This window comes from Teleopsis dalmanni, chromosome 2 (assembly GCF_002237135.1).
Source record: "Teleopsis dalmanni isolate 2A chromosome 2, ASM223713v2, whole genome shotgun sequence".
Taxonomy (NCBI): domain Eukaryota; kingdom Metazoa; phylum Arthropoda; class Insecta; order Diptera; family Diopsidae; genus Teleopsis; species Teleopsis dalmanni.
The window spans coordinates 69,746,982-69,760,847 of NC_051847.1; the positions used below are offsets into that span (position 1 = coordinate 69,746,982).

The 13,866-nt window shown below is 28.0% G+C and overlaps 1 protein-coding gene across 1 annotated transcript in view; it reads left to right on the forward strand.

The window, feature by feature from the left end:
- The first annotated feature begins 13,170 nt into the window (after window positions 1-13,170).
- The window catches only part of LOC119685823 (transcription factor SPT20 homolog), a 30,521-nt gene continuing 29,825 nt past the window's right edge, over window positions 13,171-13,866 (forward strand). The window contains exon 1 of the mRNA XM_038100209.1: window positions 13,171-13,292. Within this exon, the coding sequence (XP_037956137.1) occupies window positions 13,288-13,292 (5 nt within the window). The 5' untranslated portion in view covers window positions 13,171-13,287. The remainder of the gene's footprint in view (window positions 13,293-13,866) is intronic.

Genomic DNA, 13,866 nt, shown 5'->3' on the forward strand with positions numbered 1-13,866 from the left:
TATAAATTGTTTTGACTTAAAGTTTTCATTTTTAATATTGTTCATTTGGTCAGCAAAAAAAAGTTATTAGTTATGTTAGAAAAATGTTTAAACTATGATACGCATATATAATATGAAAATAAATTAAAAAATTTTGGTCTACATTTTTAACATATATTCTCCCATTATCAATTACCAAAATTTTCTGAATATTTCGAAATGTTTTCCGCAATGACCTACACAAAATAGATTCTCACATGATATCAAGGCTTTGCGGAAGTGCCAGAAGTTTGGATGATTTTCAATTGTTTCCATTTAAATGGAGGGAATACACATTTTTCTAAAATATTATTTATTTAAACAATAAAATATTTGGTGTACCTCCAGCACAGGAAATACTCATTGTCTGACGGCTGGCTTAAGACCTTAAGTGTAACATTTCGGATATTAAATTTGAGATATTTTTATTTGTTATTGTTCTACTTAACAAGGCATACAAATTAGAGGCATTTTAAGATTAAATAAATAAAGCCAAGTCATGCATTTACTAGTGTGGATATAACATACAATATTTTATTAACTCTTTTGACAATTTCATTGCCAAATTTTAATATTAATTGCGGTAAGTGTATGTTAAGTGTGTTAAAGGGAACCTTTAAATGTGCTACTTGATACGAGTATAATAACTGTTCCCTGAAGTTTCTCATGAGATTATGAGAAGTCAAAATAGATATATGTAGCAATTGGTATTTAACAAGAAACAAAACAAAAAGATTGTTTTAGATAAATTTTCTTACAATCTACAATTGTTTCGTTTTGTTTTTATGAATTTATAGTATGAGCACCTGCTTGATGAGACTGGCCTTTGATTTGATATAAAAATTGCATTTCTTTTGTTATGGTTTTTGCATTTGAACAAGTCCAAAACTGAACTTATTTGTGCTGAAGACAATAAAAACGTATATGAACGCGTAACGAATACGTAATCGTATTGGCCATTTGCCTATAAAACTGTTAAGTTTATAAGCTACTTTCTTAAGTAAACTAATTTTGCAAGAAAAACATAGAAAAAAAAAAATAATGTGGAAGACTTCAGACAAAACAATAAAAACTTGCCTCAACAAAAACTTCGACATCGACGACGGTAAAACAATCGAGCCAGCAACAACAATCCATACGACATTCATTCATGACTTTTCTTCCGATTTGTTATTTGGCTAATCACTGTTCACTGCTCAGCGATCAGCGCTCAGTGCTCACACTTCACCGCTTACTGCTCGTTACAGAGGCAAATGTAACGGACTGAGGTAACCGAAAAGTAGTGTCAAGTATGGCTGTAAAAATTTTAATGTCTATATAACTATACAGGGTGATAACTACATGTATAATTGAATCATAATTAATGTGAGAATTAGTGATTTATTAAGTAGAAAATCGATGATTTATTAATTCATACTTAAAAGCCATAATAATGAAAGCAATTATTTTTGAGATATAGCGAAATTAAAGAAAATAGATATTGTCTCGAATATTGACTGCAAAAGGAAACCTTTAACACAGATAGGGGCAGGGGGATTCCTTAATTTCGGCCCTGTGTACGCTCATGATTGACTGTACAAGAGTTGGTTGCTATTATTAGAATAGCCGTAATTTTTTCTTTCAGAGTTGTAAAAAAACAACATTAAGTCTGGTTGAAACAAACTGGCATCACTTTTAATATATGTTAAATCAAAAAAAAGGAACCAGCTCATTCGGAGAGAGGTTTTGAAAGTCTTCATCTGCTAGTAGTTATACATCTAGAATTTTATTTCACCTGTAGCCTAGTGCATCACAGTTGGTGATCAGGTGTTCCATAGACTCTTCCTTATCACAACAATATCTGCAAGTATTTGTGCTGGATATACTTTTTTTTTGTGTAGATGGTTATTGTAGGCGGATGGTCTGTTGGTGCACTAAAGAAGTTGTCTTTAAAGTCTTCTTGTTTAGAGTGAGAATGATGTTTACTCGATTTATTCATGACATATGTTTTTTGTTGTGTAGTATAGGAAAGAAAAAAATTGTAAATACTAACAATTAATTAATTTTAAAAAAATAAAAAATAATTAATTTTTGAAGAGCAATGGGTATTTTTATCTTATATATTTAAATTAATTAATTTATTTATGTAATTTAGTTTATTAGTAAATGAAACGCTCATATGATTTCATCGGATGGCTAAAATTTTGCAATATATTTTCAATGAACATTGACAATAGATTTAATAGACAATAGACGTGAAAATTTTTGCGAGTAAAGCCTAACTCTAAAGATTTTAAGACCATTGTTGTTGCTGCACATGTTTTGTTTCGTAAGTTACGAGTATTTTTTTGCTACTCTGAAAGAAAAAAATTACAGTTAATATTGTATTGTGTAATATCTAAAGAATCTCTTTTACTTCAGCAGTGTACAGAGAAGTTTGGATCTTTTTCAGGCATAATTTTTTCATATATTATATATGTATATATATATATATATATAAACTTTTCTGTACACTGCTGAAGTAAAAGAGATTTTTACAGATAATTATATATATATAACACATATGTATGAGTAAATATATATTATATAATATATAATACATATATATTATATAACAATTATGTGCCTTTCATACATCGTGTCCACTCGTGTGTAACTTTCTAATAGTCTGTAAAATGTTCTATTAACAGTTTTCATATTTTCCGGATGTATGTCTGACAACTCGGAGTTGTAAGTCAATTCTTATTCATAATTAAAATTATACTGTGCATAATTTTTTTTTTCCTATATGTATAAGCAGGATTTCGTCCAATGATAGTTAAAAATATTTCTGAATCTTCATACATATTATGGAGTCATCGGTTTTTATCGTCTATGATAATCTAACAGCATTTTTTATAATATTGAAGAATTTAATGTAAAGATTTATATATAACACTAGAGTTCTGTTTAATGTAGGTTTTCTGTTAGAACTTCTTAAAAAAATGTGCTAGAACACTCTAGAAAAATGGCCATCATAAAACTGAAGTACAGCTTTGGGTCAGTTGGTTAAGGTGCGCTGACTCTGTGCTACAAATTTGGCAGGACACGAGTACAATTCCTGGTACTTGCAGTCTCAAAAATAATTATATACGAATAAGTAAATACAGGAATTATTTCCAAGACCATTGATGATGGGTATTTGGCAATACTTAAAACAGCTGTATGGTCAGCCATAAATTTAATTAACTAAAATAATGTAAAATAAATTTCTGTTGTTGTAATTCACTACTATTTGAAAAACCTCTTTATAATTTAATTAAACAATATGTTTTAAAATAGACCATCCAGGAAATTAAATAAATTTCATTGAAGGATTGTTTTTTTTTAATCAAAATTTGGTGATATTTTTTAGTCTAAAGAAATTCAAGTCAATTAACAAGTAGCGTTTAAGCCAACACTTCGAATTTAAATCAACTGTTAATGTGCATATGCAATTACGTACTTTCATAACGTTACGCTATTTGCTCTTGTATTGCAATGAATTCATTTGATTGCAGGTGTTTGAATTATTTCTTTTTTTTTTCGAATTTTTAAGTCTGCAACTATAACAGCGGTCAGTGCTCGCCTTTCGATATAAGAAAAAAAAATAAAAATGGATGTAAACATGCAAAATGCAACAAAATGCACTCGATTGTGGACAACAGTAGGCATCAGAAGAAAAAAATCATTTTAGCAGAGTTTTCTATAACAGCTTTTACTGATTTTATTGTCTTCAATTACAGCATCGCTTCTACAATGAAATAATAATAACAGCAACAACAATAACAGCACAACATAACAGCAGACAGCAGTAGCAGCCGCTGTTATGCTTCAATGATGTTGAAAATAAAAGTCGAAATGTAAAGTAAAATTATTACATTTGCATTGAATCGCGTGATAGAAAATAGAAAAAATGCCAATAATTTTAAAGTTCAATATACAAATTTTTGAATATTGCAAAAAAAAGTTAGCATTAGCTCATTAGAAACTGTAATATTTAAGCTATAAATCAACCAATTCTCTTTCCAGCTCTATAGTACCGTATGTTGTTGTTGTTGCGGTTTGAGTTAGTGCTATTACTCTTTTTTACTCTTTTGTAGCTGGGGGACTTATACTGCCCCACACTAAGCTTTAACTATACTAGAATTATTATCATTTATTTATCTTTTAATTGATGACGGACCGTAGATCAGCATATCTTCCTGTGCGTCCTGAGATGGATTTAAGTTTTGTTAGGGCGGGATTGAGCAACGTATCGACTTTAGTGAATAATTTTAGGGCTCTGTCTTTGATATATTTTTTTACTGAGTCGATTCTTAGATCTCTATGCTTGTCCGTTGTTCTAATATACGAAGGAATCTTAATTAGTCTTCTTAAAGCCAGATTTTGTGCTATCTGTAATTGTTTTATGGCAGTATTTGAAGCTTTGCTGTTACACATCCGTACAGTAGTGCTGGCCTAATTATTTGAGTATATAATAACTTTCTATTTTTGAGGTTGAAACAATTATTATTAAACAGCCGTATGTAGATTGTAAACAAAATATTGAAACAAAAATAAAATATATAAGAAGGATATATTAAAATTATTTACTTAACATTTTCAAATCTTTTTCGATCCAAATATAATCTGTGTGGATTATCAGAAAGTTTGAATTTACGTTCTATTGGTTCAAAACTTGAGAAACTAGTTTTTATATTAGCAATCGATTAATGGTCTATCCATTAAAATCGATCAAAAATAGCCATAAGGAGCTTTCGGAACGAATTAGTCTTAGATTTTAATAAGGTATTATTTATATTGAAGTAGCTTATGAAAACTCGAACACTCAAGAGAACACGACACGTCGATCTTGTTTAGTATAATATTTTCAATAAACTCGACCTTATTATTGAATAAGTTGTCAACATAAAACTTTCCTCCTTCCTCCTCCAGTTTCAAACAAGTACTTAATGTTTCTTTATTATAAAACATATGTACAAATAACTAAGGATACAACAAAAAAAAAATGTATTTTGTATAATTTTCGACCACATCTTCACTGGGTCATAAATATATTGACAAATTTAAAAGGGTTCGAATAGAAAAGAAAAGACAAGAACAAAATCTTGACACATTTAAGCAAACCTTTACTGACAACAGTTAAGATAATCTATAAATATTAAAAATATTAACTGTTTTTAAGAATAAACATTTTAATCAATAATGTAGAGGGATCTAAATATTCCTACTATTAAAGTTGAAAACAATCCAAACTAGTACAAGCTAAAATAATCGTTATAACCTCTTGCTTATTAGCCTCTTAGATGTATTCATGACTACACAAGTTCAAAAAGTAATCAGGCGTTAAGTTTATAGAAATATATAGAGGGACTTTCATATATGAATTTTTCTATATATCTAAATAATTTTTAAATATATGTTGATAGAAAATACATAATTAATTTAAATTTCATAATTAATTTGCATTTTTATATGTAACTTTTTGTATACAAATTTTGTATTAATACAATTGAAGATTAGGCTAGAGTAGTTGTATATATTTGTTATGAAATTTGCCTATTATTATAGATTTAAAAAGTAGTTTGCAAATACATTTTAAAATATAAAAATTTTTTTGTAAACAAATAAATAAACTTTCATTTATTTATTTGTTTATATGTTATATGTGTTTTTGAACCAAGTAAATGTGTAATTTATATATATCTATATTATATTAATTAAATACAGTTAAAAAAAATCTATGTTACAAGTAAATTTACCTTTAAGTCACTATTTTAACACCCACTAAATAAATATGAAAGTTATTATCCAACTTTGAAAATCTTGGCAATATAAAAAACTCAAGGTAACAAATTTGTCATACGACATCCACATCTAATATATTTTTAATAAAAAATATACATTCAATAAATTATATTTAAAAGTTTAGTTTTTTAAGAAAACCTGAAAATCTGAAATATTTTAATTATATTTGTAATAATTTATTATCATCAAAAACCAGAAAGATATTATAAATAAAAGATTTTCACATAAAAACTCTCCATAAAATTGATTTTCGTTTCGCTTATAACGTTAATAAATATAGTGTCTTAAAGTTCTTAAAGTATCATTAAATATTCTTATATACGATAATTACATAAATAACATAAAAATGTGTTGCAATAAATAAGAACGAATTTACAAAAGTCACCGTTCTTCAAATAGAATCTAGAGTGAGGCGCTTAGCTGGTTGTATGTATGATAACGACAAGTTAACTATGGAATACAATACATACTACATACTACCCCTTATGAAGATTTGTATTAACTAAAGATGTCTTAGTAACTAAGACAGCAGTCGTTGGCAGGTGAAATATTCACGTCATGTGGACGCATAATGCGAGGGGCACTATTTATATTTTGAGCCTTCTCAACACTGATTGTTGCCAGGTCTTATCTGATGTTTCCATACGAAAGTTTGAAATTATTAAACATAATCTACCTCAGACTTTTTGTCAAAAGAGCTTTATTTGTGTATTGATTTGTAAACTGAATGTTCACAAAAAAATGGAATTAACTCGAGAAAATTATAGTGCGATGATTTATTACGACTTTCAACGTGTATTATCAAGACAAGGGTGCATCGATTAACTTGCTTCCACATTTATCGATGAAACTCCATCCTTTGCCACTGTAAAACACTGCTACTGGTACAATGATTTTAATCGTCGCGGCAGTTCGTTCACTGGCGAGATTCGTAAAGATCGTCCAAAATCAGTTAGCATCATTTGTGCCAGAAAACATTGATGCTGTGCAAAAACTGATACGAGTAATGCAAGATCGTCATGCGACATACAGTGAGTTTGAGGGAATCCTAGATATTACTTCCATCAGCATAAATAAAACACGAGTATTGTACGATCATTTAGCCGTATTCTCGTTACGTCCACATCATTTAAAAATTTGACAAAATCTCAAAAAGATGCTCGTGTCGATTGGTTTGCATATATGCACGTATACGAGTATAAGATTGTAACAGGTGACGAATCATGGATATATACATACATCTATGAGCCGGAACGTAAACAGCAGTCGACTGTATGAGTATGGCTTCAAAAGATGTATACGAGTATAAGATTGTAACAAGTGATGAATCATGGATATATGCGCACTCCTATGAGGTGAAACGTATACAGCACTCAACTGTACAAGTATGGGTTTTTCAGAATGAACCATATCCAACAAAAGTTGCTCGAAGCACTTCGAAGCAAATGGTCGTTTGTTTTTTCGAGAAAACTGTTCAAGTGGCAACGATTTTGGTCGTCGGAAGAAGCCGTTGTTTAGTTTAAAAACTATGTTTTGTAGGTGTCTGAAAAAGATTGGAAAAAATGCTTTAACAAATGATTCGAACGCATGTAGAAATGTATTAAACATAAAGAATAATACTTCGAGAAACAATAAAGCAATTTTCAACGATAAGTTAGTATTTTTTCATTATGAAGCTCAAAATATAAATTATAAAACTTGTATAGTGTTCCATCATATAGTGTCGGATATTAAGTGATTAGTTGCTTAGTTGCTTACTAATTAGTTGCTTAGTTCTTCTTTGACCCTACATCAACCCTATTTGACCCTATTTGTGCTTTATTTTGCATTTTGAAATATTCTGTATGGATGACCAGAATACTGAATCGATGCTACCTCAGTTAATTTTGTATAATTTTGATTTCATTAACAGCTTTTTTTAAATTATTTAAATCGATAATTTGAAGTATAACTGATACTAATTTTCTTTTTAGTATTCTATTACTATGTATCGTGAAAAATAAATAAATTGCAAAATTTTAATAGATTTCAATTGAATCTTCAGATAAATTTCTCTGTGGTAGTCATTGTATATAATTACAAATATGTTTTTTAAATAATAACCTGTTTATTTTTAATACATCTATTTTATGTAAATATATTTAATATGCAAAAAAATGAATAATAATAATATATTATTTATACCTACAGATCGTTGGTACCTAAGTTCAAAACTTTAATAAATTGGCCCTTCCTTTTTCTATAAAATACTAGAGTAGTTGGTATGACAAGCACGTTTATGTGCCATTAAAGTACAGGTGAAGTGCATTAGAAGTATTCAACATCTTCACAAAATTAGATACTTGTTTCAGAAATGGTGGGAGAATCTTAACGTTTTCTGTCTTAAACCGAATACAAGTACAAATGTAGTTTGACAACAATTTTTCCAAAGAAATTCAAAAAATATATATGACTGCGATGAGTACAAGTACGACTAAGAGTACAAGTATATATAAAATAATAAATGTATAAAATTTGTAAAAAAATAAAACTTTAACTTAAAATTAAAATTAAACTAAAAACCATTGAAGGCTGAGAAAATCAACCTGTGCACAACAACAATTATAAAAATATTTTTATTTTATTTTTAATTTTCGTATCTGAACAATTAAAAGTAGCCGCACTCAAGCAAAGCAGCAAATAAAAAACTAACGAATGTGAATTCGACATGTTTTACATACATTTATACTATAATTAATTTAAATGAAAATAAAACTATGTTGTTTTTTTTTATAAAAATTAAATATTAAATATTATAGAATAGCTAATTGAAAACAAATGGAATTAAGTGAGCAAAACATCTCTGGAAATATTAATGATTGAAATCGCGCAATAAAACTCTGGTAAACATTGAAATACAAGTTTGTGCTTTAAGTCTTTTATTTTATGGTAATAATTTGTGGATAATTAGTCATTTAATTAATAATATATCGCAGATATGACTTTAGAAATATTAAAAATTAAAATTGAATCTTTTATGCTAATTGTGATTAAATGTATTTGTTAATTATTGAGATCCGAGTTAAAGATGAGAATTTAATTCTGATTTTATAAGAATATAAGAATAATACGACATTTTTTTTAACAGTTAATATCTTGAACTGAGTTAATATTTAAAGTCTAAAACATTTTTCTTCAGAAAACATAAAACCAGCATAATATGCTTACTATGGTCCTCTCTACTCATAACATTCGAATACAATAATGATTTTTTTATGAGGATGAATTGAAGATAATAATGTTTCCGATATGTCATCTCTGGAGGCACTTCGAATAATTTTATTTATATTAATTTTTATAAATGAAATATAATGCCATACAATTCTTTTTGTAGATTATTTGTCCTTCCACTGTTAGATAAAATATTCGATTGTCAAAACAAATTTAAATGAGACAAGAAAATAAAAGAAGTTAAGAATTTAAACCTTTACAAACTAACACAAATGTTATGTTTAAATAAATATTATATCTATATTTTTGAGTTTATCTGTGGAATGCAACGTGCGCTTAAAATATTATCCACTATCTATATTAGTGGTAAAAATGACTAGAAACCATTATCAATGCAGACTAGTATGTAATCAATTGTGACATCCATTAAGATGTCGACATACCCCTCATTAAGGATGAGATTGTAAACATAAATAGTCAGTATCAATTAAATCTGGCGCATCCATCAAAAATTGAAAAAAGAAAAACACTATAGAGCAATTTTTCTGTTAATTTAATATAAATAATTACATATAAATAAATCATATACAATAAAAAATATATATTTGTATGTATAAACTGTATATATATTGTATATATTATATACTTCTATTTATCTGGTAGAACATGTACATAAAATATATAAACGCTATTGGAAATAAACAAATTAAATTATTTTTTAATAATTAAATATAAATTGTTAATAAATTTAATTATTATTTAATCACTTTATTATTATCTATTGATCACTTTAGTATAAAGTATAAAATATATTAAGAAACTATGAATATGAATACACAGAAGAACACAAGGCCTCTTAGGAATGAAAGGAGAAGATTTCCACAGCAATGTGGAAACTTTATTCCAGTAATCATGGGAGAGGGGAATGAGAAAATAGAGGGCATGAACTAGGTAGGAAGGGCGATATAGAAGGGGAAGAGGTTACGCCTAACTAGCTATATAACGCCTAACCGTTATATAAGGGGATAGTGGAGAGGTTATGGTTCACTTCATCGAAGTAGTGGGTCAGGTATTGAGTAGGCTTACAGCGCAAAGCTAGAACAAGGTCTTCTGGAAGATTGAGAACACAAAGCTTAGGATATAATAAAAAAGAATAAAGAGTATATAGAGTCTGTCAAGACATTTTAAGACCTTTAACACAGAATAATCCAAATAGATACTTAATCTAAACAAGGGATATATAGCCATTTATGTAAATCTGCTTTTTTATTAGGTTTTTAATATTATTCTTTTTTTTTAGAAATTAAAAAAGTATTGGAATCGTAGCCAGAGAGTGAGTTTAATATAACCACATTTCTTCTAGACGGGTGTATTCTTTTGGTATTGGGTCATTATAATATGTCGGAACACCATTTTAACAATTTCTTTGTCATTTAATAAATGTACATAGAAATTCTATAATATTGATTTCTTCGGAAAGTACTTTTTTTTATTCTTAATTTTTTAATACTACTGTTGTATGACTTAAAACTTATAAACTGTTCAAGTCTGTGATACATAGAAAACTTTCCAATTCTCCAAGTCACTTTTAAAAATCTGATTTGAAGTAAATATTATGCCGTTTCAACAATTTTGTAGATACTAGTCCAAACTATTTGTAGTGCTAGGCCACTAGGTATGAAATAAATGTTAGGTATGGTGATGACCTCATATAACCATACATAACAAAAAATTCGCATCATTGAACCGTTATACTATATGTCCAAGAAATATCTTACTTAACTTCTTACATACAAATCAAAATAATAGTTTTTCCTTAGCTTAAAGCACCGTCCTGTTAAAACCATATATCTTCTTCGCTACAAAAAATTAGTTATCATCTAGCTATAGTGATCAGAATTGATGTTTGACGGCTTGTGTTGCATATTCGTCATTAAAAAATAGTTTAAGGCTATTACACCCTCTAGAATAAATGCCACATACAGTGATTTTTTTTTGTATACTTTTGGTCTTTTTACAGGAGTGGTGCAAACTGGTGAGGAAAATAATTTAGGGATCAGATAACTTTTCCATCCTTAACAATGTTATCTTCAGATAATACTCTGCTAAAAAATATTTTCGAGTATATATCCCTTTGCCAGTTTTGGAGATCATCAAGGAGTATATGTCTTAAAGATCTCTAAGGTATATACCAACAAGTGGATTATGTACAGTCAAACTTCGCTTTAGATATCTTCAATATCGATAATACTACAAATTTGCTTGTCCATATATTTATCAATCAAAAAATAATACGATATAAACTCAATATAAGGGGCCTCTAAATATATCTACTTGAGGAAAATTATTTTTGCAGTAACTTTTCACAATTTGAACTTTCGGTTAAACGACCAATATTACAAAATTGTTAACCTTGAAGTAAACTAATGATCCCTTGAATGACAGTTTTGTTTGACATATGTTATTGGGACATTAGTTTAACAACCAATATTACTAAATTGTTAACCTTGAGGTAAACTTATGAACCCTTGAATGACAGTTTTGTTTGAAATATGTCACTGGGACAGTATTATCAAATCAGAACCATAAAACGGATAAGCAATTATTGCAAGTAGATGGTATTACCGGCCTCTTGACCAAATCACTGCATCTTAATTATTGGAATGAAAATTCGGTACTGCAGTGGAAATTTTCTCCATTCTTTCCTAAGAGGTAGTATTTTATTTTTTTTGTTTATTTAACAATATATATTTATTGAATCGCTTTTATTTGAAGCCTAACAATAAGTCTTAGAATCCTAAAAATTATTAATATTATATTACAAATTATTTTATATATTAAAACTAGAATGAAATTTAAGATAAATTGTAAATTATTTTAAGGGGCTCTGAAAAAGTAGCCAGGGTTTATTTATACCAGATACCACAGTGCATAAGTTGAGAGGTGGTATTAGTGGATTAAAGTTGGTTTCACAATTTGAAGATTATACTTTTCATAAAGAATATACTCTTCAACTTTAAATTTTGTTTAGAAATAAATCGATTTTTATATCGATTTTGCACATTATATCGATTTTAATTTAAACTGTGATATTTAAAACTTATAATTTCTACATATTTATTTAGATTAAAAATACCATATTATTATTTTTCATTTTATTTCAAATAACTCTATTTAAACACGATTTTTTCAGCTAATTATTATTGAGCAAGTAATAATTATTAATATATTATCAAATAATAACTAATACTTTTTCTGAGTCTTTTGGGATCAGTTTTTGGTGCTTACCCATTGGCAACACCCAAAATTACTAATTAATTGCTTTTAATGATTCGCAAAAATTTGTGTTACTATGACGTACTTAAGAAATATTTAAATATATAAATAAATATAATTTTGGTTTTTAAAATAAATCACATTTTTTACTTCCTTCTAGCATAAATTCTTAAGCACTTGGCTTTAATTCGCTGGCTAGATGAACTCCCTTTCTAAAACAATTACGCATTTAAGATTTCCTGCCTCGAATTATATACTACGAAAATATATTTAATTTGGATCATTGGTGATGTTTTTTTTTTCTTTGATCAAATTAAATCAAATCTAAAGAATTTTTTCACAGAAATACATAGACATATAAACTTTATATTGCTTTTCATTTTGGCACAATAATAATTTGGCCACTATTAAAGTCGATATCATTATCTAATATAAAACCAAGCTCACACTTTGAGTTGAAGAGAGAATAACTCAGTTAAACTCAGTTGTACTCAAGCTTGAAGATCACTTTTCAAATGGAAAAATTTGATCAAAAAACTCAAGACTCAAGACTACAAATTTGAGTCAACCTCCAAGATGAGCGTCAAGTTTTATGTTTTGTCTATGCGGATTTACTTCTTTGGTATAAAATATAAAATTTTCAAAGAAAGTTGTTCATTTAAGTTGTTGAGCTCGCGCGTTTTTGACAGAAGTGCACTTGGCTGATATTTTGAGATTTATTGTTTAATAAAAACCGAAACGAAACCATACAAATAATAAAATAGTGCATAAAATAAAAAATTAATTTTTATAGTGAATTGTCATTTTTATTAAATTAAAAACAAATTATTAATAAAGTCTAAAATCAGAAAAAAAAAAAACAAAAAAGATTTGACTTTAGCAGTAACTACTAAAAGTGGATTATAATTGAATCATTACGATCGCCTCATTAACGGATATATACTTCAGCAGATCTTCAACAATAACAACACAACAATGCAGTAAGTGATTTATCTTAAGATCGCTTGGTTAGCGATGGCATTAAATTAAAATCCTTTAAGTGCTGCAGCGAGTAATTTTGCCTAGAGTGTAGCATTATTTCTGAGTCATGGCAAAAGCCCTTCAGCACTACTATAGAAACCTATGTTGGTAGTGCCAGACACTGTTTCCATTGTTTAAGTTGTTGTCTTTTTATTGTTACTTACTCAATTGTTCCATATTGCCTTTAATGTTTCGTTGCAGTTCGTTGCTAGACTCTATGCATATATTTGCATAAAAGTATCTGTTTTATATTTTACGCTTTGTTATTAGTCATTGCCTTTAAGCCAGGTTTTAAGTACTGTAAATTATAATTTTGTACAATTTTTTGTTTTTTTTTTTGCTTAATCTCTACATCGTGGGAGTTTTGAATTTTAGACAATTGTACACTGGCGTAATATACAAAGGTGCTTATTAGTTGAGTTGCTTATTGGTACCGCTTTCAAAGTTTTATTTCTCTAACATTAATGTATTTTTGTTACTTAAATTTATAATAATTTTTGTCATTAAAGTTTAAATTTTAGCATTGACTGGCGT